Below are 27,973 nucleotides of genomic sequence, written 5' to 3' on the forward strand. Positions count from 1 at the left end.
ATTTATTTCCGTGTGTATCGCGTTAATTTATATATCTGCTGGCTCCTTTAATAGCCAAAATCTGATGGCTCCAAGTTGAGTCTTCAACTTGGAGACAACAACTAGTGGCAACATATAGGATGATAGTGACATCCATTAATATGCAACATGAATTTCCTTCAAAATTAGTGAATTTCTTACTCGAGAGTCAAATGCCTCAACTGTAAACACGCGGAAATGAAGGCACCAATTTGTATCGGTTCCACTTTGAAAATTCAAGAACAAGATGCTGAATACCTTTTCTACGGAGGAAATAAATTAAGCTTCGTAAGTGATCCTGAATGAATGGTCAAAATGTGGTACATAATGTTTGTAAACTAATTAGAAGGGGAGAGTAAATCATTTGTAGGCGCCCAAACTGCATAATCAAGCGTCAAGGGTGGAAATCTGCACCATTTATACCTCCATTTCTTCGATAAGATGCTTGTCCTCACGGTGTTTCACAATAACAAACACATCGGTACGTACTTTGACACCATGTTTTTGCTCTCATGCGGCATCACACAACAACGGGAGTCTGCACAAGTAATCTCCAAATTATCTGCACATAGTACACAGAAAACACTCATCCATCTCTTAATATCAATGAATTACATTCTCTAAAGCAAGAATATCTTCCATAAATAATTCATGAATCCAGGGGATTATTAGATTTGCTATTGGAAAGGAAAAATCAAAAGAGCACATAGGAGAATCACATTGTCTTTTGCTGCGAATAAGCTTCCCCATAGACATCTATAGCTACACGATAAGGAGAATTTAGTCTAGTATTTGGTAATTTTCACTCTTAAAATCTGCTTAGAAGCTGTGAGCTAGATTTGACATCAAATATCCTACTACTAGAGTCCCGATCACCTAACTAAGCTTAGTAGCATAAGTCCCATAATTTGCACAACAGTTAATTTACCCGACAAGTATAAACACAGTGGGAACTGAACAGACATATGTCAAATTCAACATCCTTCTCAGGTGGATACTATGTGTTATTTTCAAGTCTTCTGCAAGTATTATTGCCTTATCACTCTTTTGAGTTAATGACTCTTAAAATACATCTCGAGTTTTGATAACTATCAAACTTAAAATGAATAAAAAAAGAAATATTTATTCAAAAGAAAAGAAAGACCTCACATTTTTTTTTGAAAAAGTATTTGTTCCATTTCACTAGCACTGTTGTTTCCTGCCTACATCATGCCTTTATTTATTCCCTTCAAATGGGATAGAAAATTGATAAAGTGAGAAGAGAGTTTCAACAGCAACGCAGCAGGGAAAAAAAGACTTTCAGTTTAGTGAAATAGAGCACAATCATTGAAATGAAGAGGAAAGTCTGCTCGGGCTAAATAGAGAAATTTCATTGTAGCGAAGTTTGGGAAACAAAATGAACGGCGTAAGGAGAGTAGTTCTTATTTCGAACTTTTGTCTTTTTTTCTTTTAACACAGGTTGGTGATGTTAGAAAGCTATCGTTTTGGCACTACAACTGGCTTGGTCATTGCCCTTCAAGAGACCGACTCCCCTCAATTTTTCAGCTAGCACAGGGCAGAGATGGGATGGTAGCTCAGGAAAGAAGCTATAACTCATGCAATATTAGTCTTAGGAATAAATCTAAATGACTCAAGAGTCAAAAGATATGACAGAATTTTTCAGTGTGTTATCCAATTGCCAGGGTCTCAATAGCATTAATGCAGACAACTGTGAAGACTTGTTGCAAAGTGCAAACCACGGACCAACTATTCCCTTGTTCAAACCCCCGAAACAGATATGGGAATCAAAAGCCTCAGTCCAAAAATTAATCACCGAACAACAATCCCTTCATTATTAATTTACCTCATAAACAATCCATGCATTACAATCTCCACATAAAAAAATATCTCTACCATAGTGGACATTGAGGTTGCAAATGTATGAAACTACTGGTTAGCCAAGCTGGCAAATTGTCAATTTGGATTGAATTTGGCCGGTAAAAATAGGTTGAATCAATAAATGAGTCATTGACAAATCCAACCCAAAAATTTGTTGGATTGAGATGGGTGGGATAAAAATATGATAAACAATGGGTCATAACACAACCTGTCCAACTCTTGCCATGATTTAATTTGTTTGTTTATTTTTTATTTTTTTTTAATCAAGCAAAAAGTTTCATTAATAAAACAAGGCGAACTTATCGTATACAAGAGTTATACCAAAAAAGAAGAAACCTACAAACAAAAATATAGGAGCCGCTTGATAGGGTGTATAAGAATAAAAATGAATAGAGTGTATTAGTAATGCATGTATTAGTAATGTTTGCATTAATTATGCTAAGATTATTTTTTATGCAATGTTTGGTTTTTTGTATTCAAAATAAAATGCAGTGCATAATTTTCATAAAAAATATTTGCTTACAAAAATACCCTCCACACTCTTTAGCTTTGAAAAATAGGAAATGTTTGAGAGGACTATGAGGGGTACTTATGTCATTAATCAATCTTATGCATGTGTTGAAACCTTTTGTATTACTAACACATGAAAATCCATGATAATAGTAATACACACCTCAATACACGATTGAGTGACTAATGCCTGCATTAGTTATACCTAGGCTAAAAACGTGTACCAAATAAGATTCTAATATACACAATGCTAATGCATGCATTATTTTTTGCAAAATGACCAGGGAGACCTTTGTACTTAGTTGCGTTTGTCAGTTAGACCCTCCCACTTATCACTTTGCCAAATGAACACTTCAACTCAATGAAACACAATATTATAAACCCTTTTCTCACCCGATCAGTGGGTGTGTAATACAACTAGAATTCCATGTCATTTTTTCAATGGCACATCATAATTATTATTATTTTTTATGACACATCAGAAAATAAAAATTAAAAATTAAATAATATACAAAGGAAAAAAGGGGCAATTCTCTCTCTCATAGTCCCTTTTTCACTGTCTTCTAGGTTCCTTTTCTCGGTCCTCAACATAAAACAAAAATCACCTCCTACTCCCTTCCGTCTTCATCTTCTTCACACCAAAAACTTCCTCATACACAAAAAATCATTAGTTACTATGTTTTTTGAAGCCTTGCAGACATAATTTTTTTTTCTTTTAATTATTATAATACGATAAATTGCAAATTTTTTAAGCAATAGATCTTTAAAAATTAAGTAAATGAAAATTGTGAACGAGTTCACTGGCAGCATATTTTCTGGTAAAGATTAATTTTTTTTTAAATTTTTGATGATGGTGGTGATAGGGAAGGTGTTCGTCGTCGTCAAAGAAGAAGAAAGTAGAATAGGGTGGGGGGGCTGAGGAAGAAGAGAGAGTGGTGGATAGGTGGGTGATTAGGCTGAAGAAGAAAAGAGAAAGGAGTAGAGTGGGGCGGAAGATGAAGAAGGGAATAGGGGTGGGTGGGACGGAAGAAGAAGAGGATTTGAGTTTTTCTTTAAATATTTTTTTTTTAATTTATTATAATGTTAATATTATAAAATAAGAATATTGCATTCACTTGCTTCAAAACACGTGTAGTCACGCACGTGTCCAACACAGCCATTTTAATGCCACATAAGTTCGGCTGCCAATGGTTAGAGGAGTTTAAAAATTAGTGTTTCATTGAGTTTAAGTGTTCATTTGGCAAAGTAATAAGTAGGAGGGTCTAAGTGACAAACAAATCCAAGTACAAGGGTCTCTTAGGCCACTCTGCCCCTCCATGTGTATACCTGGAGGTATTTCAGAGGGAGGGTGTATACTCTTATACATTTAGTATTCACATTTGTTCGTTCTCATTCAATGCTTGTGATTCCTTACGGAGATTTTCCAATGCCTCAAAGTCATTTGATTTGCCCTAAGCATAATCACAGTGGCGATCCCCTACTTTCACTTTGAAGAATTTATCAATTATATTTTTTCTATACTTGTGGAACCATAGGAACATGATTTTCCACTTGGTGAAAAGAGCATAACGCCAACATCTGCTCTAGCTCGAGTTACAAGCTTATCTGCATTATGAAAACAGGATATTTATTCTTTTCGAGAAAATAACCGTGCATGTTTTCTTAGACTCAATCAACTTTATTTCAATCTCTTGCTTGCCCTTTCTGGTCTTGTTTTCAATTCGAAAAGCAAATATTTAAAAAGGAAAAGAAGATGTTTTTGTATAGAATTGCTAAGGCTAATTCAACAAAAAAAATATCTTATTTTCTTCTTTAATTATTTGCTTTCGCAATGGAAAACAAGACCAAAGTGGGGAAGCAAAAGACTGAAATGAAGTTGATCGAGTCTGAGAGAGCACACACTGTTAGCTTCTCGAAAAGAAAAAATACCCTGTTCCGGCAAGCAGATAAGCTTGCAACTAGGTCCGGAGCGGATGTTGGTGTTATGCTTTTTCCACCAAGTGGAAAACCATGTTCCTATGGTTCCACAAGTATAGAAGAAATAATTGAGAAATTTTTCAAGGTGAAACTAGAGGATCGCCAACGTGATTATGCTGAGGGTTCTATCAAATGGCTTTGAGGCATTGAAAGATTTCCATAAAGAATCAGAAGCAGGAAAGGAGAAAGGAAAAAAAATAAATGCTAATGTATAAACTTATGCACCCTAACTCAGAAATACCTCCAAATAAACACATGGAGGAGGAGACGCTGGCAACGAAGTTGCGATCGGAGAAAATTAAAAAAGAAACAAGAACTGCAATTCCGGCCGAGAATCTCAAGTTTGATTTAAATGTTGTCGGAGGAGAGTTGATTGAAATCTCATAATTATCATAGAGTTGGTAATTTGAATTCTTGAAATTGGAGCTATGCTCGGAGAAGACTTGACCAACGATTGAGTCTTAAAATATGATCAATTCTTGTCTTTGTTATTAAGTCACTTGTTGTTAATCTTCAGTCATCCATTTATACGAGGGTTTAGACTACAAAATAGAAAGTTATTGAGTTCTTACGTAATTAAGTCGGCTACTGCCCCTCCATGTGTATACCTGGAGGTATTTCAGAGGGAGGGTGTATACTCTTATACATTTAGTATTCACTTTTTTTCGTTCTCATTCAATGCTTGTGATTCCTTACGGAGATTTTCCAATGCCTCAAAGTCATTTGATTTGCCCTAAGCATAATCACCTACTTTCACTTTGAAGAATTTATCAATTATATTTTTTCTATACTTGTGGAACCATAAGAACATGATTTTCCACTTGGTGAAAAGAGCATAACGCCAACATCTGCTCTAGCTCGAGTTACAAGCTTATCTGCATTATGAAAACAGGATATTTATTCTTTTCGAGAAAATAACCGTGCATGTTTTCTTAGACTCAATCAACTTTATTTCAATCTCTTGCTTGCCCTTTCTGGTCTTGTTTTCAATTCGAAAAGCAAATATTTAAAAAGGAAAAGAAGATGTTTTTGTATAGAATTACTAAGGCTAATTCAACAAAAAAAATATCTTATTTTCTTCTTTAATTATTTGCTTTCGCAATGGAAAACAAGACCAAAGTGGGGAAGCAAAAGACTGAAATGAAGTTGATCGAGTCTGAGAGAGCACACACTGTTAGCTTCTCGAAAAGAAAAAATACCCTTTTCCGGCAAGCAGATAAGCTTGCAACTAGGTCCGGAGCGGATGTTGGTGTTATGCTTTTTCCACCAAGTGGAAAACCATGTTCCTATGGTTCCACAAGTATAGAAGAAATAATTGAGAAATTTTTCAAAGTGAAACTAGAGGATCGCCAACGTGATTATGCTGAGGGTTCTATCAAATGGCTTTGAGGCATTGAAAGATTTCCATAAAGAATCAGAAGCAGGAAAGGAGAAAGGAAAAAAAATAAATGCTAATGTATAAACTTATGCACCCTAACTCAGAAATACCTCCAAATAAACACATGGAGGAGGAGACGCTGGCAACGAAGTTGCGATCGGAGAAAATTAAAAAAGAAACAAGAACTGCTATTCCGGCCGAGAATCTCAAGTTTGATTTAAATGTTGTCGGAGGAGAGTTGATTGAAATCTCATAATTATCATAGAGTTGGTAATTTGAATTCTTGAAATTGGAGCTATGCTCGGAGAAGACTTGACCAACGATTGAGTCTTAAAATATGATCAATTCTTGTCTTTGTTATTAAGTCACTTGTTGTTAATCTTCAGTCATCCATTTATACGAGGGTTTAGACCACAAAATAGAAAGTTATGGAGTTCTTACGTAATTAAGTCGGCTACTGCCCCTCCATGTGTATACCTGGAGGTATTTCAGAGGGAGGGTGTATACTCTTATACATTTAGTATTCACTTTTTTTCGTTCTCATTCAATGCTTGTGATTCCTTACGGAGATTTTCCAATGCCTCAAAGTCATTTGATTTGCCCTAAGCATAATCACCTACTTTCACTTTGAAGAATTTATCAATTATATTTTTTCTATACTTGTGGAACCATAGGAACATGATTTTCCACTTGGTGAAAAGAGCATAACGCCAACATCTGCTCTAGCTCGAGTTACAAGCTTATCTGCATTATGAAAACAGGATATTTATTCTTTTCGAGAAAATAACCGTGCATGTTTTCTTAGACTCAATCAACTTTATTTCAATCTCTTGCTTGCCCTTTCTGGTCTTGTTTTCAATTCGAAAAGCAAATATTTAAAAAGGAAAAGAAGATGTTTTTGTATAGAATTGCTACGGCTAATTCAACAAAAAAAATATCTTATTTTCTTCTTTAATTATTTGCTTTCGCAATGAAAAACAAGACCAAAGTGGGGAAGCAAAAGACTGAAATGAAGTTGATCGAGTCTGAGAGAGCACACACTGTTAGCTTCTCGAAAAGAAAAAATACCCTGTTCCGGCAAGCAGATAAGCTTGCAACTAGGTCCGGAGCGGATGTTGGCGTTATGCTTTTTCCACCAAGTGGAAAACCATGTTCCTATGGTTCCACAAGTATAGAAGAAATAATTGAGAAATTTTTCAAAGTGAAACTAGAGGATCGCCAACGTGATTATGCTGAGGGTTCTATCAAATGGCTTTGAGGCATTGAAAGATTTCCATAAAGAATCAGAAGCAGGAAAGGAGAAAGGAAAAAAAATAAATGCTAATGTATAAAATTATGCACCCTAACTCAGAAATACCTCCAAATAAACACATGGAGGAGGAGACGCTGGCAACGAAGTTGCGATCGGTGAAAATTAAAACAGAAACAAGAACTGCTATTCCGGCCGAGAACCTCAAAAGTTTGATTTAAATGTTGTCGGAGGAGAGTTGATTGAAATCTCATAATTATCATAGAGTTGGTAATTTGAATTCTTGAAATTGGAACTATGCTCGGAGAAGACTTGACCAACGATTGAGTCTTAAAATATGATCAATTCTTGTCTTTGTTATTAAGTCACTTGTTGTTAATCTTCAGTCATCCATTTATACGAGGGTTTAGACCACAAAATAGAAAGTTATGGAGTTCTTACGTAATTAAGTCGGCTACTGCCCCTCCATGTGTATACCTGGAGGTATTTCAGAGGGAGGGTGTATACTCTTATACATTTAGTATTCACTTTTTTTCGTTCTCATTCAATGCTTGTGATTCCTTACGGAGATTTTCCAATGCCTCAAAGTCATTTGATTTGCCCTAAGCATAATCACAGTGGCGATCCCCTACTTTCACTTTGAAGAATTTATCAATTATATTTTTTCTATACTTGTGGAACCATAGGAACATGATTTTCCACTTGGTGAAAAGAGCATAACGCCAACATCTGCTCTAGCTCGAGATACAAGCTTATCTGCATTATGAAAACAGGATATTTATTCTTTTCGAGAAAATAACCGTGCATGTTTTCTTAGACTCAATCAACTTTATTTCAATCTCTTGCTTGCCCTTTCTGGTCTTGTTTTCAATTCGAAAAGCAAATATTTAAAAAGGAAAAGAAGATGTTTTTGTATAGAATTGCTACGGCTAATTCAACAAAAAAAATATCTTATTTTCTTCTTTAATTATTTGCTTTCGCAATGGAAAACAAGACCAAAGTGGGGAAGCAAAAGACTGAAATGAAGTTGATCGAGTCTGAGAGAGCACACACTGTTAGCTTCTCGAAAAGAAAAAATACCCTGTTCCGGCAAGCAGATAAGCTTGCAACTAGGTCCGGAGCGGATGTTGGCGTTATGCTTTTTCCACCAAGTGGAAAACCATGTTCCTATGGTTCCACAAGTATAGAAGAAATAATTGAGAAATTTTTCAAAGTGAAACTAGAGGATCGCCAACGTGATTATGCTGAGGGTTCTATCAAATGGCTTTGAGGCATTGAAAGATTTCCATAAAGAATCAGAAGCAGGAAAGGAGAAAGGAAAAAAAATAAATGCTAATGTATAAAATTATGCACCCTAACTCAGAAATACCTCCAAATAAACACATGGAGGAGGAGACGCTGGCAACGAAGTTGCGATCGGAGAAAATTAAAAAAGAAACAAGAACTGCTATTCCGGCCGAGAACCTCAAGTTTGATTTAAATGTTGTCGGAGGAGAGTTGATTGAAATCTCATAATTATCATAGAGTTGGTAATTTGAATTCTCGAAATTGGAGCTATGCTCGGAGAAGACTTGACCAACGATTGAGTCTTAAAATATGATCAATTCTTGTCTTTGTTATTAAGTCACTTGTTGTTAATCTTCAGTCATCCATTTATACGAGGGTTTAGACTACAAAATAGAAAGTTATGGAGTTCTTACGTAATTAAGTCGGCTACTGCCCCTCCATGTGTATACCTGGAGGTATTTCAGAGGGAGGGTGTATACTCTTATACATTTAGTATTCACTTTTTTTCGTTCTCATTCAATGCTTGTGATTCCTTACGGAGATTTTCCAATGCCTCAAAGTCATTTGATTTGCCCTAAGCATAATCACAGTGGTGATCCCCTACTTTCACTTTGAAGAATTTATCAATTATATTTTTTCTATACTTGTGGAACCATATGAACATGATTTTCCACTTGGTGAAAAGAGCATAACGCCAACATCTGCTCTAGCTCGAGTTACAAGCTTATCTGCATTATGAAAACAGGATATTTATTCTTTTCGAGAAAATAACCGTGCATGTTTTCTTAGACTCAATCAACTTTATTTCAATCTCTTGCTTGCCCTTTCTGGTCTTGTTTTCAATTCGAAAAGCAAATATTTAAAAAGGAAAAGAAGATGTTTTTGTATAGAATTGCTAAGGCTAATTCAACAAAAAAAATATCTTATTTTCTTCTTTAATTATTTGCTTTCGCAATGGAAAACAAGACCAAAGTGGGGAAGCAAAAGACTGAAATGAAGTTGATCGAGTCTGAGAGAGCACACACTGTTAGCTTCTCGAAAAGAAAAAATACCCTGTTCCGGCAAGCAGATAAGCTTGCAACTAGGTCCGGAGCGGATGTTGGCGTTATGCTTTTTCCACCAAGTGGAAAACCATGTTCCTATGGTTCCACAAGTATAGAAGAAATAATTGAGAAATTTTTCAAAGTGAAACTAGAGGATCGCCAACGTGATTATGCTGAGGGTTCTATCAAATGGCTTTGAGGCATTGAAAGATTTCCATAAAGAATCAGAAGCAGGAAAAGAGAAAGGAAAAAAAATAAATGCTAATGTATAAAATTATGCACCCTAACTCAGAAATACCTCCAAATAAACACATGGAGGAGGAGACGCTGGCAACGAAGTTGCGATCGGAGAAAATTAAAACAGAAACAAGAACTGCTATTCCGGCCGAGAACCTCAAAAGTTTGATTTAAATGTTGTCGGAGGAGAGTTGATTGAAATCTCATAATTATCATAGAGTTGGTAATTTGAATTCTTGAAATTGGAGCTATGCTCGGAGAAGACTTGACCAACGATTGAGTCTTAAAATATGATCAATTCTTGTCTTTGTTATTAAGTCACTTGTTGTTAATCTTCAGTCATCCATTTATACGAGGGTTTAGACCACAAAATAGAAAGTTATGGAGTTCTTACGTAATTAAGTCGGCTACTGCCCCTCCATGTGTATACCTGGAGGTATTTCAGAGGGAGGGTGTATACTCTTATACATTTAGTATTCACTTTTTTTCGTTCTCATTCAATGCTTGTGATTCCTTACGGAGATTTTCCAATGCCTCAAAGTCATTTGATTTGCCCTAAGCATAATCACCTACTTTCACTTTGAAGAATTTATCAATTATATTTTTTCTATACTTGTGGAACCATAGGAACATGATTTTCCACTTGGTGAAAAGAGCATAACGCCAACATCTGCTCTAGCTCGAGTTACAAGCTTATCTGCATTATGAAAACAGGATATTTATTCTTTTCGAGAAAATAACCGTGCATGTTTTCTTAGACTCAATCAACTTTATTTCAATCTCTTGCTTGCCCTTTCTGGTCTTGTTTTCAATTCGAAAAGCAAATATTTAAAAAGGAAAAGAAGATGTTTTTGTATAGAATTGCTACGGCTAATTCAACAAAAAAAAATATCTTATTTTCTTCTTTAATTATTTGCTTTCGCAATGAAAAACAAGACCAAAGTGGGGAAGCAAAAGACTGAAATGAAGTTGATCGAGTCTGAGAGAGCACACACTGTTAGCTTCTCGAAAAGAAAAAATACCCTGTTCCGGCAAGCAGATAAGCTTGCAACTAGGTCCGGAGCGGATGTTGGCGTTATGCTTTTTCCACCAAGTGGAAAACCATGTTCCTATGGTTCCACAAGTATAGAAGAAATAATTGAGAAATTTTTCAAAGTGAAACTAGAGGATCGCCAACGTGATTATGCTGAGGGTTCTATCAAATGGCTTTGAGGCATTGAAAGATTTCCATAAAGAATCAGAAGCAGGAAAGGAGAAAGGAAAAAAAATAAATGCTAATGTATAAAATTATGCACCCTAACTCAGAAATACCTCCAAATAAACACATGGAGGAGGAGACGCTGGCAACGAAGTTGCGATCGGTGAAAATTAAAACAGAAACAAGAACTGCTATTCCGGCCGAGAACCTCAAAAGTTTGATTTAAATGTTGTCGGAGGAGAGTTGATTGAAATCTCATAATTATCATAGAGTTGGTAATTTGAATTCTTGAAATTGGAGCTATGCTCGGAGAAGAATTGACCAACGATTGAGTCTTAAAATATGATCAATTCTTGTCTTTGTTATTAAGTCACTTGTTGTTAATCTTCAGTCATCCATTTATACGAGGGTTTAGACCACAAAATAGAAAGTTATGGAGTTCTTACGTAATTAAGTCGGCTACTGCCCCTCCATGTGTATACCTGGAGGTATTTCAGAGGGAGGGTGTATACTCTTATACATTTAGTATTCACTTTTTTTCGTTCTCATTCAATGCTTGTGATTCCTTACGGAGATTTTCCAATGCCTCAAAGTCATTTGATTTGCCCTAAGCATAATCACAGTGGCGATCCCCTACTTTCACTTTGAAGAATTTATCAATTATATTTTTTCTATACTTGTGGAACCATAGGAACATGATTTTCCACTTGGTGAAAAGAGCATAACGCCAACATCTGCTCTAGCTCGAGATACAAGCTTATCTGCATTATGAAAACAGGATATTTATTCTTTTCGAGAAAATAACCGTGCATGTTTTCTTAGACTCAATCAACTTTATTTCAATCTCTTGCTTGCCCTTTCTGGTCTTGTTTTCAATTCGAAAAGCAAATATTTAAAAAGGAAAAGAAGATGTTTTTGTATAGAATTGCTACGGCTAATTCAACAAAAAAAATATCTTATTTTCTTCTTTAATTAATTGCTTTCGCAATGGAAAACAAGACCAAAGTGGGGAAGCAAAAGACTGAAATGAAGTTGATCGAGTCTGAGAGAGCACACACTGTTAGCTTCTCGAAAAGAAAAAATACCCTGTTCCGGCAAGCAGATAAGCTTGCAACTAGGTCCGGAGCGGATGTTGGCGTTATGCTTTTTCCACCAAGTGGAAAACCATGTTCCTATGGTTCCACAAGTATAGAAGAAATAATTGAGAAATTTTTCAAAGTGAAACTAGAGGATCGCCAACGTGATTATGCTGAGGGTTCTATCAAATGGCTTTGAGGCATTGAAAGATTTCCATAAAGAATCAGAAGCAGGAAAGGAGAAAGGAAAAAAAATAAATGCTAATGTATAAAATTATGCACCCTAACTCAGAAATACCTCCAAATAAACACATGGAGGAGGAGACGCTGGCAACGAAGTTGCGATCGGAGAAAATTAAAACAGAAACAAGAACTGCTATTCCGGCCGAGAACCTCAAGTTTGATTTAAATGTTGTCGGAGGAGAGTTGATTGAAATCTCATAATTATCATAGAGTTGGTAATTTGAATTCTTGAAATTGGAGCTATGCTCGGAGAAGACTTGACGAACGATTGAGTCTTAAAATATGATCAATTCTTGTCTTTGTTATTAAGTCACTTGTTGTTAATCTTCAGTCATCCATTTATACGAGGGTTTAGACCACAAAATAGAAAGTTATGGAGTTCTTACGTAATTAAGTCGGCTACTGCCCCTCCATGTGTATACCTGGAGGTATTTCAGAGGGAGGGTGTATACTCTTATACATTTAGTATTCACTTTTTTTCGTTCTCATTCAATGCTTGTGATTCCTTACGGAGATTTTCCAATGCCTCAAAGTCATTTGATTTGCCCTAAGCATAATCACCTACTTTCACTTTGAAGAATTTATCAATTATATTTTTTCTATACTTGTGGAACCATAGGAACATGATTTTCCACTTGGTGAAAAGAGCATAACGCCAACATCTGCTCTAGCTCGAGTTACAAGCTTATCTGCATTATGAAAACAGGATATTTATTCTTTTCGAGAAAATAACCGTGCATGTTTTCTTAGACTCAATCAACTTTATTTCAATCTCTTGCTTGCCCTTTCTGGTCTTGTTTTCAATTCGAAAAGCAAATATTTAAAAAGGAAAAGAAGATGTTTTTGTATAGAATTGCTACGGCTAATTCAACAAAAAAAATATCTTATTTTCTTCTTTAATTATTTGCTTTCGCAATGGAAAACAAGACCAAAGTGGGGAAGCAAAAGACTGAAATGAAGTTGATCGAGTCTGAGAGAGCACACACTGTTAGCTTCTCGAAAAGAAAAAATACCCTGTTCCGGCAAGCAGATAAGCTTGCAACTAGGTCCGGAGCGGATGTTGGCGTTATGCTTTTTCCACCAAGTGGGAAACCATGTTCCTATGGTTCCACAAGTATAGAAGAAATAATTGAGAAATTTTTCAAAGTGAAACTAAAGGATCGCCAACGTGATTATGCTGAGGGTTCTATCAAATGGCTTTGAGGCATTGAAAGATTTCCATAAAGAATCAGAAGCAGGAAAGGAGAAAGGAAAAAAAATAAATGCTAATGTATAAAATTATGCACCCTAACTCAGAAATACCTCCAAATAAACACATGGAGGAGGAGACGCTGGCAACGAAGTTGCGATCGGAGAAAATTAAAAAAGAAACAAGAACTGCTATTCCGGCCGAGAACCTCAAGTTTGATTTAAATGTTGTCGGAGGAGAGTTGATTGAAATCTCATAATTATCAAAGAGTTGGTAATTTGAATTCTTGAAATTGGAGCTATGCTCGGAGAAGACTTGACCAACGATTGAGTCTTAAAATATGATCAATTCTTGTCTTTGTTATTAAGTCACTTATTGTTAATCTTCAGTCATCCATTTATACGAGGGTTTAGACCACAAAATAGAAAGTTATGGAGTTCTTACGTAATTAAGTCGGCTACTGCCCCTCCATGTGTATACCTGGAGGTATTTCAGAAGGAGGGTGTATACTCTTATACATTTAGTATTCACTTTTTTTCGTTCTCATTCAATGCTTGTGATTCCTTACGGAGATTTTCCAATGCCTCAAAGTCATTTGATTTGCCCTAAGCATAATCACAGTGGCGATCCCCTACTTTCACTTTGAAGAATTTATCAATTATATTTTTTCTATACTTGTGGAACCATAGGAACATGATTTTCCACTTGGTGAAAAGAGCATAACGCCAACATCTGCTCTAGCTCGAGATACAAGCTTATCTGCATTATGAAAACAGGATATTTATTCTTTTCGAGAAAATAACCGTGCATGTTTTCTTAGACTCAATCAACTTTATTTCAATCTCTTGCTTGCCCTTTCTGGTCTTGTTTTCAATTCGAAAAGCAAATATTTAAAAAGGAAAAGAAGATGTTTTTGTATAGAATTGCTACGGCTAATTCAACAAAAAAAATATCTTATTTTCTTCTTTAATTATTTGCTTTCGCAATGGAAAACAAGACCAAAGTGGGGAAGCAAAAGACTGAAATGAAGTTGATCGAGTCTGAGAGAGCACACACTGTTAGCTTCTCGAAAAGAAAAAATACCCTGTTCCGGCAAGCAGATAAGCTTGCAACTAGGTCCGGAGCGGATGTTGGCGTTATGCTTTTTCCACCAAGTGGAAAACCATGTTCCTATGGTTCCACAAGTATAGAAGAAATAATTGAGAAATTTTTCAAAGTGAAACTAGAGGATCGCCAACGTGATTATGCTGAGGGTTCTATCAAATGGCTTTGAGGCATTGAAAGATTTCCATAAAGAATCAGAAGCAGGAAAGGAGAAAGGACAAAAAATAAATGCTAATGTATAAAATTATGCACCCTAACTCAGAAATACCTCCAAATAAACACATGGAGGAGGAGACGCTGGCAACGAAGTTGCGATCGGAGAAAATTAAAAAAGAAACAAGAACTGCTATTCCGGCCGAGAACCTCAAGTTTGATTTAAATGTTGTCGGAGGAGAGTTGATTGAAATCTCATAATTATCATAGAGTTGGTAATTTGAATTCTCGAAATTGGAGCTATGCTCGGAGAAGACTTGACCAACGATTGAGTCTTAAAATATGATCAATTCTTGTCTTTGTTATTAAGTCACTTGTTGTTAATCTTCAGTCATCCATTTATACGAGGGTTTAGACCACAAAATAGAAAGTTATGGAGTTCTTACGTAATTAAGTCGGCTACTGCCCCTCCATGTGTATACCTGGAGGTATTTCAGAGGGAGGGTGTATACTCTTATACATTTAGTATTCACTTTTTTTCGTTCTCATTCAATGCTTGTGATTCCTTACGGAGATTTTCCAATGCCTCAAAGTCATTTGATTTGCCCTAAGCATAATCACCTACTTTCACTTTGAAGAATTTATCAATTATATTTTTTCTATACTTGTGGAACCATAGGAACATGATTTTCCACTTGGTGAAAAGAGCATAACGCCAACATCTGCTCTAGCTCGAGTTACAAGCTTATCTGCATTATGAAAACAGGATATTTATTCTTTTCGAGAAAATAACCGTGCATGTTTTCTTAGACTCAATCAACTTTATTTCAATCTCTTGCTTGCCCTTTCTGGTCTTGTTTTCAATTCGAAAAGCAAATATTTAAAAAGGAAAAGAAGATGTTTTTGTATAGAATTGCTAAGGCTAATTCAACAAAAAAAATATCTTATTTTCTTCTTTAATTATTTGCTTTCGCAATGGAAAACAAGACCAAAGTGGGGAAGCAAAAGACTGAAATGAAGTTGATCGAGTCTGAGAGAGCACACACTGTTAGCTTCTCGAAAAGAAAAAATACCCTGTTCCGGCAAGCAGATAAGCTTGCAACTAGGTCCGGAGCGGATGTTGGTGTTATGCTTTTTCCACCAAGTGGAAAACCATGTTCCTATGGTTCCACAAGTATAGAAGAAATAATTGAGAAATTTTTCAAGGTGAAACTAGAGGATCGCCAACGTGATTATGCTGAGGGTTCTATCAAATGGCTTTGAGGCATTGAAAGATTTCCATAAAGAATCAGAAGCAGGAAAGGAGAAAGGAAAAAAAATAAATGCTAATGTATAAAATTATGCACCCTAACTCAGAAATACCTCCAAATAAACACATGGAGGAGGAGAGGCTAGCAACGAAGTTGCGATCGGAGAAAATTAAAAAAGAAACAAGAACTGCTATTCCGGCCGAGAACCTCAAGTTTGATTTAAATGTTGTCGGAGGAGAGTTGATTGAAATCTCATAATTATCATAGAGTTGGTAATTTGAATTCTCGAAATTGGAGCTATGCTCGGAGAAGACTTGACCAACGATTGAGTCTTAAAATATGATCAATTCTTGTCTTTGTTATTAAGTCACTTGTTGTTAATCTTCAGTCATCCATTTATACGAGGGTTTAGACCACAAAATAGAAAGTTATGGAGTTCTTACGTAATTAAGTCGGCTACTGCCCCTCCATGTGTATACCTGGAGGTATTTCAGAGGGAGGGTGTATACTCTTATACATTTAGTATTCACTTTTTTTCGTTCTCATTCAATGCTTGTGATTCCTTACGGAGATTTTCCAATGCCTCAAAGTCATTTGATTTGCCCTAAGCATAATCACCTACTTTCACTTTGAAGAATTTATCAATTATATTTTTTCTATACTTGTGGAACCATAGGAACATGATTTTCCACTTGGTGAAAAGAGCATAACGCCAACATCTGCTCTAGCTCGAGTTACAAGCTTATCTGCATTATGAAAACAGGATATTTATTCTTTTCGAGAAAATAACCGTGCATGTTTTCTTAGACTCAATCAACTTTATTTCAATCTCTTGCTTGCCCTTTCTGGTCTTGTTTTCAATTCGAAAAGCAAATATTTAAAAAGGAAAAGAAGATGTTTTTGTATAGAATTGCTAAGGCTAATTCAACAAAAAAAATATCTTATTTTCTTCTTTAATTATTTGCTTTCGCAATGGAAAACAAGACCAAAGTGGGGAAGCAAAAGACTGAAATGAAGTTGATCGAGTCTGAGAGAGCACACACTGTTAGCTTCTCGAAAAGAAAAAATACCCTGTTCCGGCAAGCAGATAAGCTTGCAACTAGGTCCGGAGCGGATGTTGGTGTTATGCTTTTTCCACCAAGTGGAAAACCATGTTCCTATGGTTCCACAAGTATAGAAGAAATAATTGAGAAATTTTTCAAGGTGAAACTAGAGGATCGCCAACGTGATTATGCTGAGGGTTCTATCAAATGGCTTTGAGGCATTGAAAGATTTCCATAAAGAATCAGAAGCAGGAAAGGAGAAAGGAAAAAAAATAAATGCTAATGTATAAAATTATGCACCCTAACTCAGAAATACCTCCAAATAAACACATGGAGGAGGAGAGGCTAGCAACGAAGTTGCGATCGGAGAAAATTAAAAAAGAAACAAGAACTGCTATTCCGGCCGAGAACCTCAAGTTTGATTTAAATGTTGTCGGAGGAGAGTTGATTGAAATCTCATAATTATCATAGAGTTGGTAATTTGAATTCTCGAAATTGGAGCTATGCTCGGAGAAGACTTGACCAACGATTGAATCTTAAAATATGATCAATTCTTGTCTTTGTTATTAAGTCACTTGTTGTTAATCTTCAGTCATCCATTTATACGAGGGTTTAGACCACAAAATAGAAAGTTATGGAGTTCTTACGTAATTAAGTCGGCTACTGCCCCTCCATGTGTATACCTGGAGGTATTTCAACTCAATGATACACAATATTTTAAATCCTTTTCCCACCCGATCAGTGGGCGTTTAGTACAACCTAATACACCTGGAATAGTGTTTCATTTAGTTAAAGTGCTTGTTTGGCAAAGTAGTAAATAGGAGGGTCTAAGTGACAAACGAAGCCAAGTACTGGGTCTCCCAGATCATTCCGCCTTATTTTTTCTAATACACTCTAATAAATGACCCATAAAACTTCTTTTCCTACTTTATTACAACAATTTATTTTTTAATATGGTATCTGTAATCTACATATCCACACGTATACTACACCAAATGTGTAGTTCCCTTCAAAAGGTATTAGTACAAACTTACATCTTTTATTTCTTGCTAACCAACCTTTAAATTTGAAAAAAATAATCAGATAGTCACCTCCAGAAGCATTTCGAAATAATGACTCCCTGACTATGAGACTATATTATATACGCTAACTCGTAGATTTTAGACTTCCATTCTATGTTTCCATATATTTGACGTTTTCTTGATGCCAAGGGTTATCTGAAAAGGGGGTAAACCAAATGGAACCAAGATACAGGGGTACCACATTGGGCAGGAGACGACACAAAAGGTGATGGCCCAACCATAAGATAGAAGATACATAATGGACTTCAACATCCAAAACATTATGCCTTGCATCAGTAAACTAATGTCACAACTAACATGATCAGTTGATTGTCATCCACAGCTATATTCCTTGTGACTATCCTAGGGGCTAGGAAAGTTGCAAATTCTTTTGTATGGGCATATTTCACATACAGGGATAAAACTATACACGATACAGTTCATTGCACAAGAAAGTCATTTATGAATCAATCAAAACCGCAAATATAATGTCCTGTTATGTAAAATTACTACCAACCTTCAGAGTTTTCAGTTACAGGCAACTCATCTTGGCTGACATCCTCTACAGGCAGATATGGAGATGCAAAAAATCCATGCCTCAGTACCCCAGATTCTCTGTGTTCTTTGCACACCTGCATAGGCAGCATTCTATTACTAAACCATGGAATATATAATGTCAACAGTAAGTGAAAACTTCAGAACTAAATTAGATTAGACAACAGAAGGAGACTGAGCATGCTGAACGAGCACAAAGAGAATAGCCTAAAAGATAAACAACTTACTTCACAATTGCCAACATCCTTGACATTGATCATGGTACAAAACCACTTCAGAACTTCTATTTGCTTTTCGGATGGTTCCCAGTAACAGTCATCATCATGCTCGTCAAAATTATACCGAGCATTGTACATATCCTCCAAGGTCATATCACTTTCGCGCTTAGCACTTTTCTGAAGTTGATAACAAAGTTACAGTAAGGAATTATCAGATTCACACCTTGAAAAGCAGTGAAATATACAAAATGAACAAATAGTAGCTACATCACAGTTATAGCAGCTGGATCAGCATTCAAACAAGAGATCCCATCTCAGTCTCTTGCACAAAGTTGTGACACCTCCCCATATGGTCCATCATTATGAAAAGTATAATCACAAACAACTGTGGAGTCAACCCCGTTCAAACTTCCATTTAAATCTTGACATGAAACAACATCCGATTGATTTGGAAGATTGATTTCAGTCTTTCCACCATGTGTATACATGGAGGTATTTCAGAGGGAGGGTGTATACTCTTATACATTTAGTATTCACTTTTTTTCTTTCTCGTTCAATGCTTGTAGTTCCTTACGGAGATCTTCCAATGCCTCAAAGTCACTTGATTTGCCCTAAGCGTAGTCACATTGGCGATCCTCTACTTTCACTTTGAAGAATTTATCAATTATTTTTTCTATACTTGTGGAACCACAGGAACATGGGTTTCCACTTGGTGAAAAGAGCATAACGCCAACATCTGCTCTAGCTTGAGTTACAAGCTTATCTGCATTATGAAAACAGGATATTTATTCTTTTTGAGAAATTAACCTTGCAAGCTTTTTTAGACTCAATCAACTTTATTTCAATCTCTTGCTTGCCCTTTCTGGTCTTGTTTTCAATTCGAAAAGCAAATATTTAAAAAGGAAAAGAAGATGTTTTTGTATAGAATTGCTAAGGCTAATTCAACAAAAAAATATCTTATTTTCTTCTTTAATTATTTGCTTTCGCAATGGAAAACAAGACCAAAGTGGGAAAGCAAAAGACTGAAATGAAGTTGATCGAGTCTGAGAAAGCACACACTGTTAGCTTCTCGAAAGGAAAAAATACCCTGTTCCGGCAAGCAGATAAGCTTGCAACTAGGTCCGGAGCGGATGTTGGTGTTATGCTTTTTCCACCAAGTGGAAAACCATGTTCCTATGGTTCCACAAGTATAGAAGAAATAATTGAGAAATTTTTCAAAGTGAAACTAGAGGATCGCCAACGTGATTATGCTGAGGGTTCTATCAAATGGCTTTGAGGCATTGAAAGATTTCCATAAAGAATCAGAAGCAGGAAAGGAGAAAGGAAAAAAAATAAATGCTAATGTATAAACTTATGCACCCTAACTCAGAAATACCTCCAAATAAACACATGGAGGAGGAGAAGCTGGCAACGAAGTTGCGATCGGAGAAAATTAAAAAAGAAACAAGAACTGCTATTCCGGCCGAGAATCTTAAGTTTGATTTAAATGTTGTCGGAGGAGAGTTGATTGAAATCTCATAATTATCATAGAGTTGGTAATTTGAATTCTCGAAATTGGAGCTATGCTCGGAGAAGACTTGACCAACGATTGAGTCTTAAAATATGATCAATTCTTGTCTTTGTTATTAAGTCACTTGTTGTTAATCTTCAGTCATCCATTTATACGAGGGTTTAGACCACAAAATAGAAAGTTATGGAGTTCTTACGTAATTAAGTCAGTTTTTTCGTTTGTTTCATCTTTAATTTTTTAATGATGTTTTGTGTTGTCTAGATTAGTAAATCAATTGAAGCCATTAATTGAACTAGTGAAAAATGTGAAAGTGATGGATCAAAGAGAACACTCACACACTCATTATTGTTCTTTCATGGTTCCATCTCCAGTGAGATTGGTTCATTTACATTTTACACCAAGTTAGCTCTATGTGAGATGGTGGAATCTTTTGTAATATGAGTTCATAAAACATCAATTAACGATAGTATTATTTTATGCAGATTAGAATGTGGAATAAGAATATGTGCATTAGCAATGTAGATAGTAACTATTTAAAGACAAGTATTCTTTCAAAGTAATTAATTAATGTATAACAATCTCTAAACTATTAATATTAATCACTGAACAACAATCACTTCATTATTAATTTACCTCATAAACAATCCATGCATAACAATCTCCACATAAAAGATATCTCTACCATAGAGGACATTGAGGTTGCAAATGTATGAAACTACTGGTTAGCCAAGCTGGCAAATTGTCAATTTGGACCGAGTTTGGCCAGTCAAAATGGATAGAATCAATAAATGAGTCATTGTCCAATCCAACCCAAAAATTTGTTTGATTGAGATGGGTGGGATACAAATATGATTAACAATGGGTCATAACACAATCCGCCCAATTCTTACCATGATTTAATTTGTTTGTTTATTTTTTATTTTTTTTAATCAACCAAAAAGTTTCATTAATAAAACAAGGCCAACTTGTCGTATACAAGAGTTATACCAAAAAAGGAGGAAACTACAAACAAAAATATAGGGGACGTTTGATAGGGTGTATAAAAATACCGATGAATAGAGTGTATTAGTAATGCATGTATTTTTTAATAATGTATGTAGTAGTAATGTTTGCATTAGTTATGCTAAGATTTTTTTTATGCAATGTTTGATTTTGTGTATTCAAAATAAAATGCAATGCATAATTTTCATAAGAAAATATTTGTTTATAAAAATACCCTCCAGGAAAAGCAAGAAATGTTTGAGAGGAATATGAGGAGTATGTATGTCATTAATCAATCTTATGCATGTGTTGAAACCCTTTGTATTACTAACACATGGAAATCCATGATAATATAATACACACCTTAATGCACGATTGAGTGACTTTTGCCTGCATTAGTTATACACAGGCTAAAAGTGTGCACCAAATAAGGTACTAATATACAAAATGCTAATGCATTCATCATTTTTGGTGGAATGACCAGGGGAGACCCCTGTACTTGGTTGCGTTTGTCAGTTAGACCCTCCTAATTATCACTTTGCCAAATGAACACTTCAACTCAATAAAACACAATATTTTAAACTCTTTTCTCACCCGATCAGTGGGCATGTAGTACAACCTAATACACTTGGAATTAGTGTTTTATTAAGTATAAGTGTTCATTAGGCAAAGTAGTAAGTAGGACGGCCTAAGTGACAAACAGAGTCAAGTACAGGGGCCTCCCAAGTCATTCTGCCTTATTTTTTCTAATACACTCTAATAAATGACCCATATAACTTCTTTTCCTTTTTTATTACAACAATTTATTTTTTTAATATGGTAACTGTAATCTACATATCCACACGTATACTACACCAAATGTGTAGTTCCCTTCAATAAGTATTAGTACAAACTTACATCCATTATGTCTTTCTAACCAACCTTTAAAATTGAAAAAAATAATCAGATAGTCACCTCTAGAAGCAATTTGAAACAATGACTCGTGACTATGAGATTATATTATATAAGCTAACTCATAGATTTTGGACTTCCATTCTATGTTTCCAGATATTTGACCTTTTCTTGATGCCATGGGTTATCTGAAAAGGGGGTAAACCAAATGGAACCAAGATACAGGGGTACCAAATTGGGCAGGAGACGACACAAAAGGTGAGAGCTCAACGATAAGATAGCTGACACATAATGGACTTAAACATCCAAAACATTACACCTTGCACCAGTAAACTAATGTCACAACTAACATGATCAGTTGATGGTCATCCACAGCTATATTCCTTGTGACTATCCTAGGGGCTAGGAAAGTTGCAAATTCTTTTGTATGGGCATATTTCGCATACCAGGATAAAACTTAAACTATACATGATACAGTTCATTGCACAAGAAAGTCATTTATTAATCAATCAAAACCGCAAATATAATGTCCTGTTATGTAAAATTACTACCAACCTTCAGAGTTTTCAGTTACAGGCAACTCATCTTGGTTGACATCCTCTACAGGCAGATAGGGAGATGCAAAAAATCCATGCCTCAGTATCCCAAGTATTCTATTACTAAACCATGGAATATATAATGTCAACAGTAAGTGTGAACTTCAGAACTAAATTAGATTAGAAAACGGGAGGAGACTGAGCATGCTAAACGAGTACAAAGATAATAGCCTAAAAGATAAACAACTTACTTCACAATTGTCAACATCCTTGACATTGATCATGGTACAAAACCACTTCAGAACTTCTATTTGCTTTTCGGATGGTTCCCAGTAACAGTCATCATCATGCTCGTCAAAATTATACCAAGCATTGTACATATCCTCCAAGGTCATATCACTTTCGCGCTTAGCACTTTTCTGAAGTTGATAACAAAGTTACAGTAAGGAATAATCAGATTCACACCTTGAAAAGCAGTGAAATATACAAAATGAACAAAAAGCAGCTCCATCACAGTTATAGCAGCTAGATCAGCATTCAAACAAGAGATCCCATCTCAGTCTCTTGCACAAAGTTGTGACACCTCCCCAGATTGTCTATCATTATGACAGGTATAATCACAAACATCTGCGGAGCCAACCCCATCCAAACTTCCATTTAAATCTTGACATAGAACAACATCCGATTGATTTGGAAGATTGGTTTCAGTTTTTCTACCATGTGTATACCTGGAGGGCAAGAAGGTGCCACCACAACTTAAGGGCAACTTCTACAAAGTGGTGGTTAGACCGGCTATGTTATATGGGGCGGAGTGTTGGCCAGTTAAGGTCTCTCACGTTCAAAAGAGGAAGGTTGCCGAGATGAGAATGTTGAGATGGATGTGTGGGCATACCAAGAGCGACGGGATTAGAAATGAGGCTATTCGTGACAAGGTAGGAGTGGCCTCGGTGGAAGACAAGATGCGGAAAATGCGACTGAGATGGTTTGGGCATGTGAAGAAGAGAGACACAGATGCCCCGGTGTGGAGGTGTGAGAGGTTGGCCATGGATGGTTTCAGAAAAGGTAGGGGTAGGCTGAAGAAATATTGGGGAGAGGTGATTAGACAGGACATGGCGCAGTTACAGCTTACCGAGGACATGACCTTAGATAGGAAGGTGAGGAGGATCCACATTAGGGTAGAAGGCTAGTACATAGTCTCGTTATTATTTCTTATTAGTAGGCGCATTGACGCACTATAATTTCTTGTGCTCTGATTTTTGTTCTTATATATTACTATTTATTACTTTCTGTACTTTGATTACTCTATTTTATCTGTGTCGCTTTCGTTATTTGTTTTTCTATACCGCTTTAAATTTCTTAGCCTTATCTGACCTCTTTTTATGCTTTTATTGAGCCGAGGGTCTTTCGAAAACAGCTGTCCTACCTTGGAAGGAGTAAAGTCTGCGTACATTTTACCCTTTCCAGACCCCACGTTGTGGGATTTCACTGGGTTGTTGTTGTGTATACCTGGGGTATTTTAGAGGGAGGGTGTATAATCTTATACATTTAGCATTCACTTTTTTTCTTTCTCATTCAATGCTTGTAATTCCTTACGGAGATTTTCAAATGCCTCAAAGTCATTTGATTTTCCCCAAGCATAATCACATTGGCGATCCTCTACTTTCACTTTGAAGAATTTATCAATTATTTTTTCTATACTAGTGGAACCATAGGAACATGGTTTTCCACTTGATGAAAAGAGCATAACACCAATATCCGCTCTAGCTCGAGTTACAAGCTTATTTGCATTATGAAACAGGATATTTATTCTTTTCGAAAACTTACCGTGCATGTTTTCTTACACTCAATCAACTTTATTACAATCTCTTGCTTACCCTTTCTGGTCCTGTTTTCTATTGCAAAATAAAATAATTAAAAAAGAAAATAAGATGTTTTTGTTGAGAATTGCTCAAGCTTATCCAACAGAAAAATATCTTATTTTCTTCTTTAATGATTTTCTTTAGCAATGGAAAACATGACCAAAATGGGTAAGCAAAAGACTGAAATGAAATTGATCGAGTCTGAGAAAGCACACCGTTAGCTTCTCGAAAGGAAAAAATATCCTGTTGCAGCAAGCAGATAAGCTTGCAACTAGGTCTGGAGCAGATAATGGTGTTATGCTTTTTTCACCAAATGGAAAACCATGTTCCTATGGTTCCACAAGTATAGAAGAAATAATTGAGAAATTTTTCAAAGTGAAACTAGAGGAATCGCGAACGTGATTATGCTAAGGGCATATCAAATGGCTTTGAGGTATTGAAAGATCTCCATAAAGAATTAGAAGAATGGAAAGAGAAAGAAAAAAATGAATACTAATGTACCCTAACTCAAAAATACCTCTAGGTAAACATATGGAAGAGTAGAAGCTGGCAGTGAAGTTGCGATTGGAGAGAATTAAAAATGAAACAAGAAGTGTTATTCTGGCCGAGAATCTCATGTTTGATTTAAATGTTGTCGGAGTAGAGTTGATCGAACTCATAATTATCATTGAGTTGGTAATTGGAGTTCTTGAAATTGGAGTTATGCCTGGAGAAGACTTAACTAGCGATTGAGTCTTACAATATAATCAATTCTCGTCTTTGTTATTAAGTCACTTGTTGTTAATCTTCAGTCATCCATTTATACGAGGGTTTAGACCACAAAATAGAAGGTTATGGAGTTCTTACTTCTTATGTTATTGAGTTAGTTATTTTTTCTATACTTATGGAACCATAGGAATATGGTATTCCACTTGGTGAAAAGAGCAAAACGTCAGCTCTGCTCCAATCAGAGTTGAAAGTTCATCCGCTTTCTTAAACAAGCTTATTTTCCTTTTCGAGAAAGTAAAAAAGTGTGTTTCCTTGGACTCAATCAACTTCATTTAAAATTTTCGTTTAACACTACTCGTCCTCCTATCCATTGCTAAAACATATAAATAAAGAAGAATATGTTATGGCAAAATAACCGCAATTTTGAGGTGAACCCATGTATAATTAATAGTAGTGTGTGTTTATCATGCTCATTTAATGTTTTCATATTGTGTAAATATGTTATGAGATTACCATGAATCCCAACCAAGGTTATCACTTATTTAGATCATTGCAATTGCACATAAATAGAGCCGAGTGGAATCTAAAGATAAATGAAAAATAGCAATTCTTTGATTATTTGACATATATAATGTTTTCAAATAGGTAACTGTGTATTATATCACAAAGCAATATACAAAGCCTCTTTTTCCACCTTTTTCGGTCTGTATTGAGTCTAAAACATCAATTACAGATACAATGTTATTGGAGAATAATTGATTACACCAAAAACATGACAATAAAATGCAGTTTAACTTGATATTTTGAACACTATTCTTTGTGCTCTCAAAATACCCAGAATTCCTTACTTTCCAAATATTCCACCATATACTAGCAGCGGGAAAAGTTGGCTTGGGAAATTTGGGGGGAGTGTGTTAGGTGGGTTGGTGGAGCTGTGAAAAAGGGTGATAGTTATTTTCTTCTCCTAAGATCTGACTTAAATAATATAATTCACAAGACTACAATCCTGTGGGGATTAGTAATGATTGCATTAGTTATGCTAAGATTATTTCTTATGTAGTCTTCGGCTTGGTGTATTAAAAATAAAATGCATTAAGTAACTCCCTATAAAAAAATGTTTGTTTACAAAAATACTCTCCACACTCTTTAGCTTTGGAAATATTTGAGGGGGATTTGAGGGGTAGTTATATCATTAATCAATCTAATACATGTATTGAAATCCTTTATATTACTAATACATGAATATTCATGGTATTGGAAATACACACCGCAATACACAATAGAGTGTATAACTAATGCAATTATTAATTATAAATTAGGCCAAAAAAGTTGAACAAAAAAGGTACTAATAATACACAAAGTTAATGCATGCATTATTGTTCTAATACACTCTACAAAATGACTTTTTTTTCTTTATTTATTATAACAATTTATTCTTTTGAATATGGTAGCTGTAATCTATATATACATAGGTATACTACAACCAAATGTGTAGTTCCCTTCCAAAAGTATTACAAACTTACATCTTTCTCTTATCTTTCTAAAGCCTATAAACAGTGAAGTACATGAAAGATGTCTACTGTTTGAGCTAATACATCATGTTTACACCAAAAATAAATGAGGATTAGATGGTTCATTTTCATTTTGATCTTCTTCAAACAATTTTGCACATCCTCAAAGTAACCCTTGTTCCTTTCGGTCCAAATTGTCACCATATACAAGCTAGGACAATCTTCTATCTCTCCTCCTTCTTTGCTACATCGATATCCTTGTTCCAGCTTCTTAAAACCCCTTTGGTGCTACCAGGTTTTTACCCATATGATTCTTTTTTGACAAATGAACATTCTCAATAGTTAGATCTGTCCATTTGCAATGTAAGAAAAAATGGTTGATTGTCTTTGCTTGCTCCCTACACAAAATTTTTGATTTGTAATAACATACCAATCATTCATGCTATTCGACTCTACATATCATAGTGTCCAATGTGGATTCCACGTTCTTCTTGGAATCTGGAAATGATCTCATTGTGTAAAGATCAAGTCATAGGACGATGAACAGGAAAATATAAATCAATTGACTTCGACTTTCCTTTGTCTTTGTTCGAATTCCTACAACGATCTATTTTGAATATAACTTCAATAGTTTAACTCGTTAAAGAAAAGTTAAAACTTTAGAGTTCAATGGATGAGAGAACTTTGATAACTTGTTTTTTGTTAAAATACAACTTGTTTTATACCAAAAATTCCCTTTTAAATAAGGAGTTCTATTACAACAATAAGAAGTATAATCCTTATAAAACTAGACAACATAAATCCTATTCTAGAAAAATAACAATAGCTAAACCTAATCCTAATGCAACTAAAAAAAATCCTATTCTATAATTAAATACTTAATTTAATTGGCTTTCCTTAGGACATATGTCTTGCCCACAACGCATCCACAACAATCTCACTTTTAAATAGACTGAATTTGTAGAGGTGAGGGTGGACTGGGTTAATAAATAAGTGTGTCATTAACCCAGAATTCAGGAAAGCACTCGTTTAACCACTTTAAGCGTGAAGTCAAGCTCTACATTGTAAGGGACTGAATGCATTAGTAAGTTTGAACCCATCACTCTTTTATGATAACTATGATATGGATTTACTAGATAAGGAAGTGTGGAAGGGATTTTGACAAGGGAGAAATAAGTCTATCTTATTTGGTACAGACACTTTTGAGCCGAGGGTCTTTCGAAAACAGCCTCTCTATCTCCATGAGGTAGTGGTAAGGTCTGCGTACATTTGACCCTCTCCAAACCCCACTTGTGGAACTTCACTAGGTA

General features: G+C 35.5%; 1 protein-coding gene across 1 annotated transcript; it reads right to left on the bottom strand.

Annotated features, from left to right (window-relative positions):
• LOC129896043 (uncharacterized) lies at positions 1–23,106 on the bottom strand. Its single transcript, XM_055971860.1, has 5 exons — positions 23,100–23,106; positions 22,837–23,004; positions 18,677–18,844; positions 18,412–18,526; positions 1–580 (listed from the first exon to the last, which is right to left on the bottom strand). The coding sequence occupies exons 2-5, from the start codon at positions 22,978–22,980 to the stop codon at positions 480–482; spliced, it is 528 nt and encodes a 175-aa protein (XP_055827835.1). The 5' UTR covers positions 22,981–23,004; positions 23,100–23,106; the 3' UTR covers positions 1–479.
• Positions 23,107–27,973: the final 4,867 nt, after the last annotated feature.

This window comes from Solanum dulcamara, chromosome 7 (assembly GCF_947179165.1).
Source record: "Solanum dulcamara chromosome 7, daSolDulc1.2, whole genome shotgun sequence".
NCBI lineage: Eukaryota > Viridiplantae > Streptophyta > Magnoliopsida > Solanales > Solanaceae > Solanum > Solanum dulcamara.

Bases quoted from the DNA above. Each gene is read 5' to 3' on its own strand.
- LOC129896043 (XM_055971860.1), bottom strand. From the start codon at position 22,980: ATGACCTTGGAGGATATGTACAATGCTTGGTATAATTTTGACGAGCAT. The intron at 18,845-22,836 runs GTAAGTTGTTTA...TATCAACTTCAG, and splicing joins AGGATGTTGACAATTGTGAA to AAAAGTGCTAAGCGCGAAAG. The intron at 18,527-18,676 runs GTAAGTTGTTTA...CTGCCTATGCAG, and splicing joins AGGATGTTGGCAATTGTGAA to GTGTGCAAAGAACACAGAGA.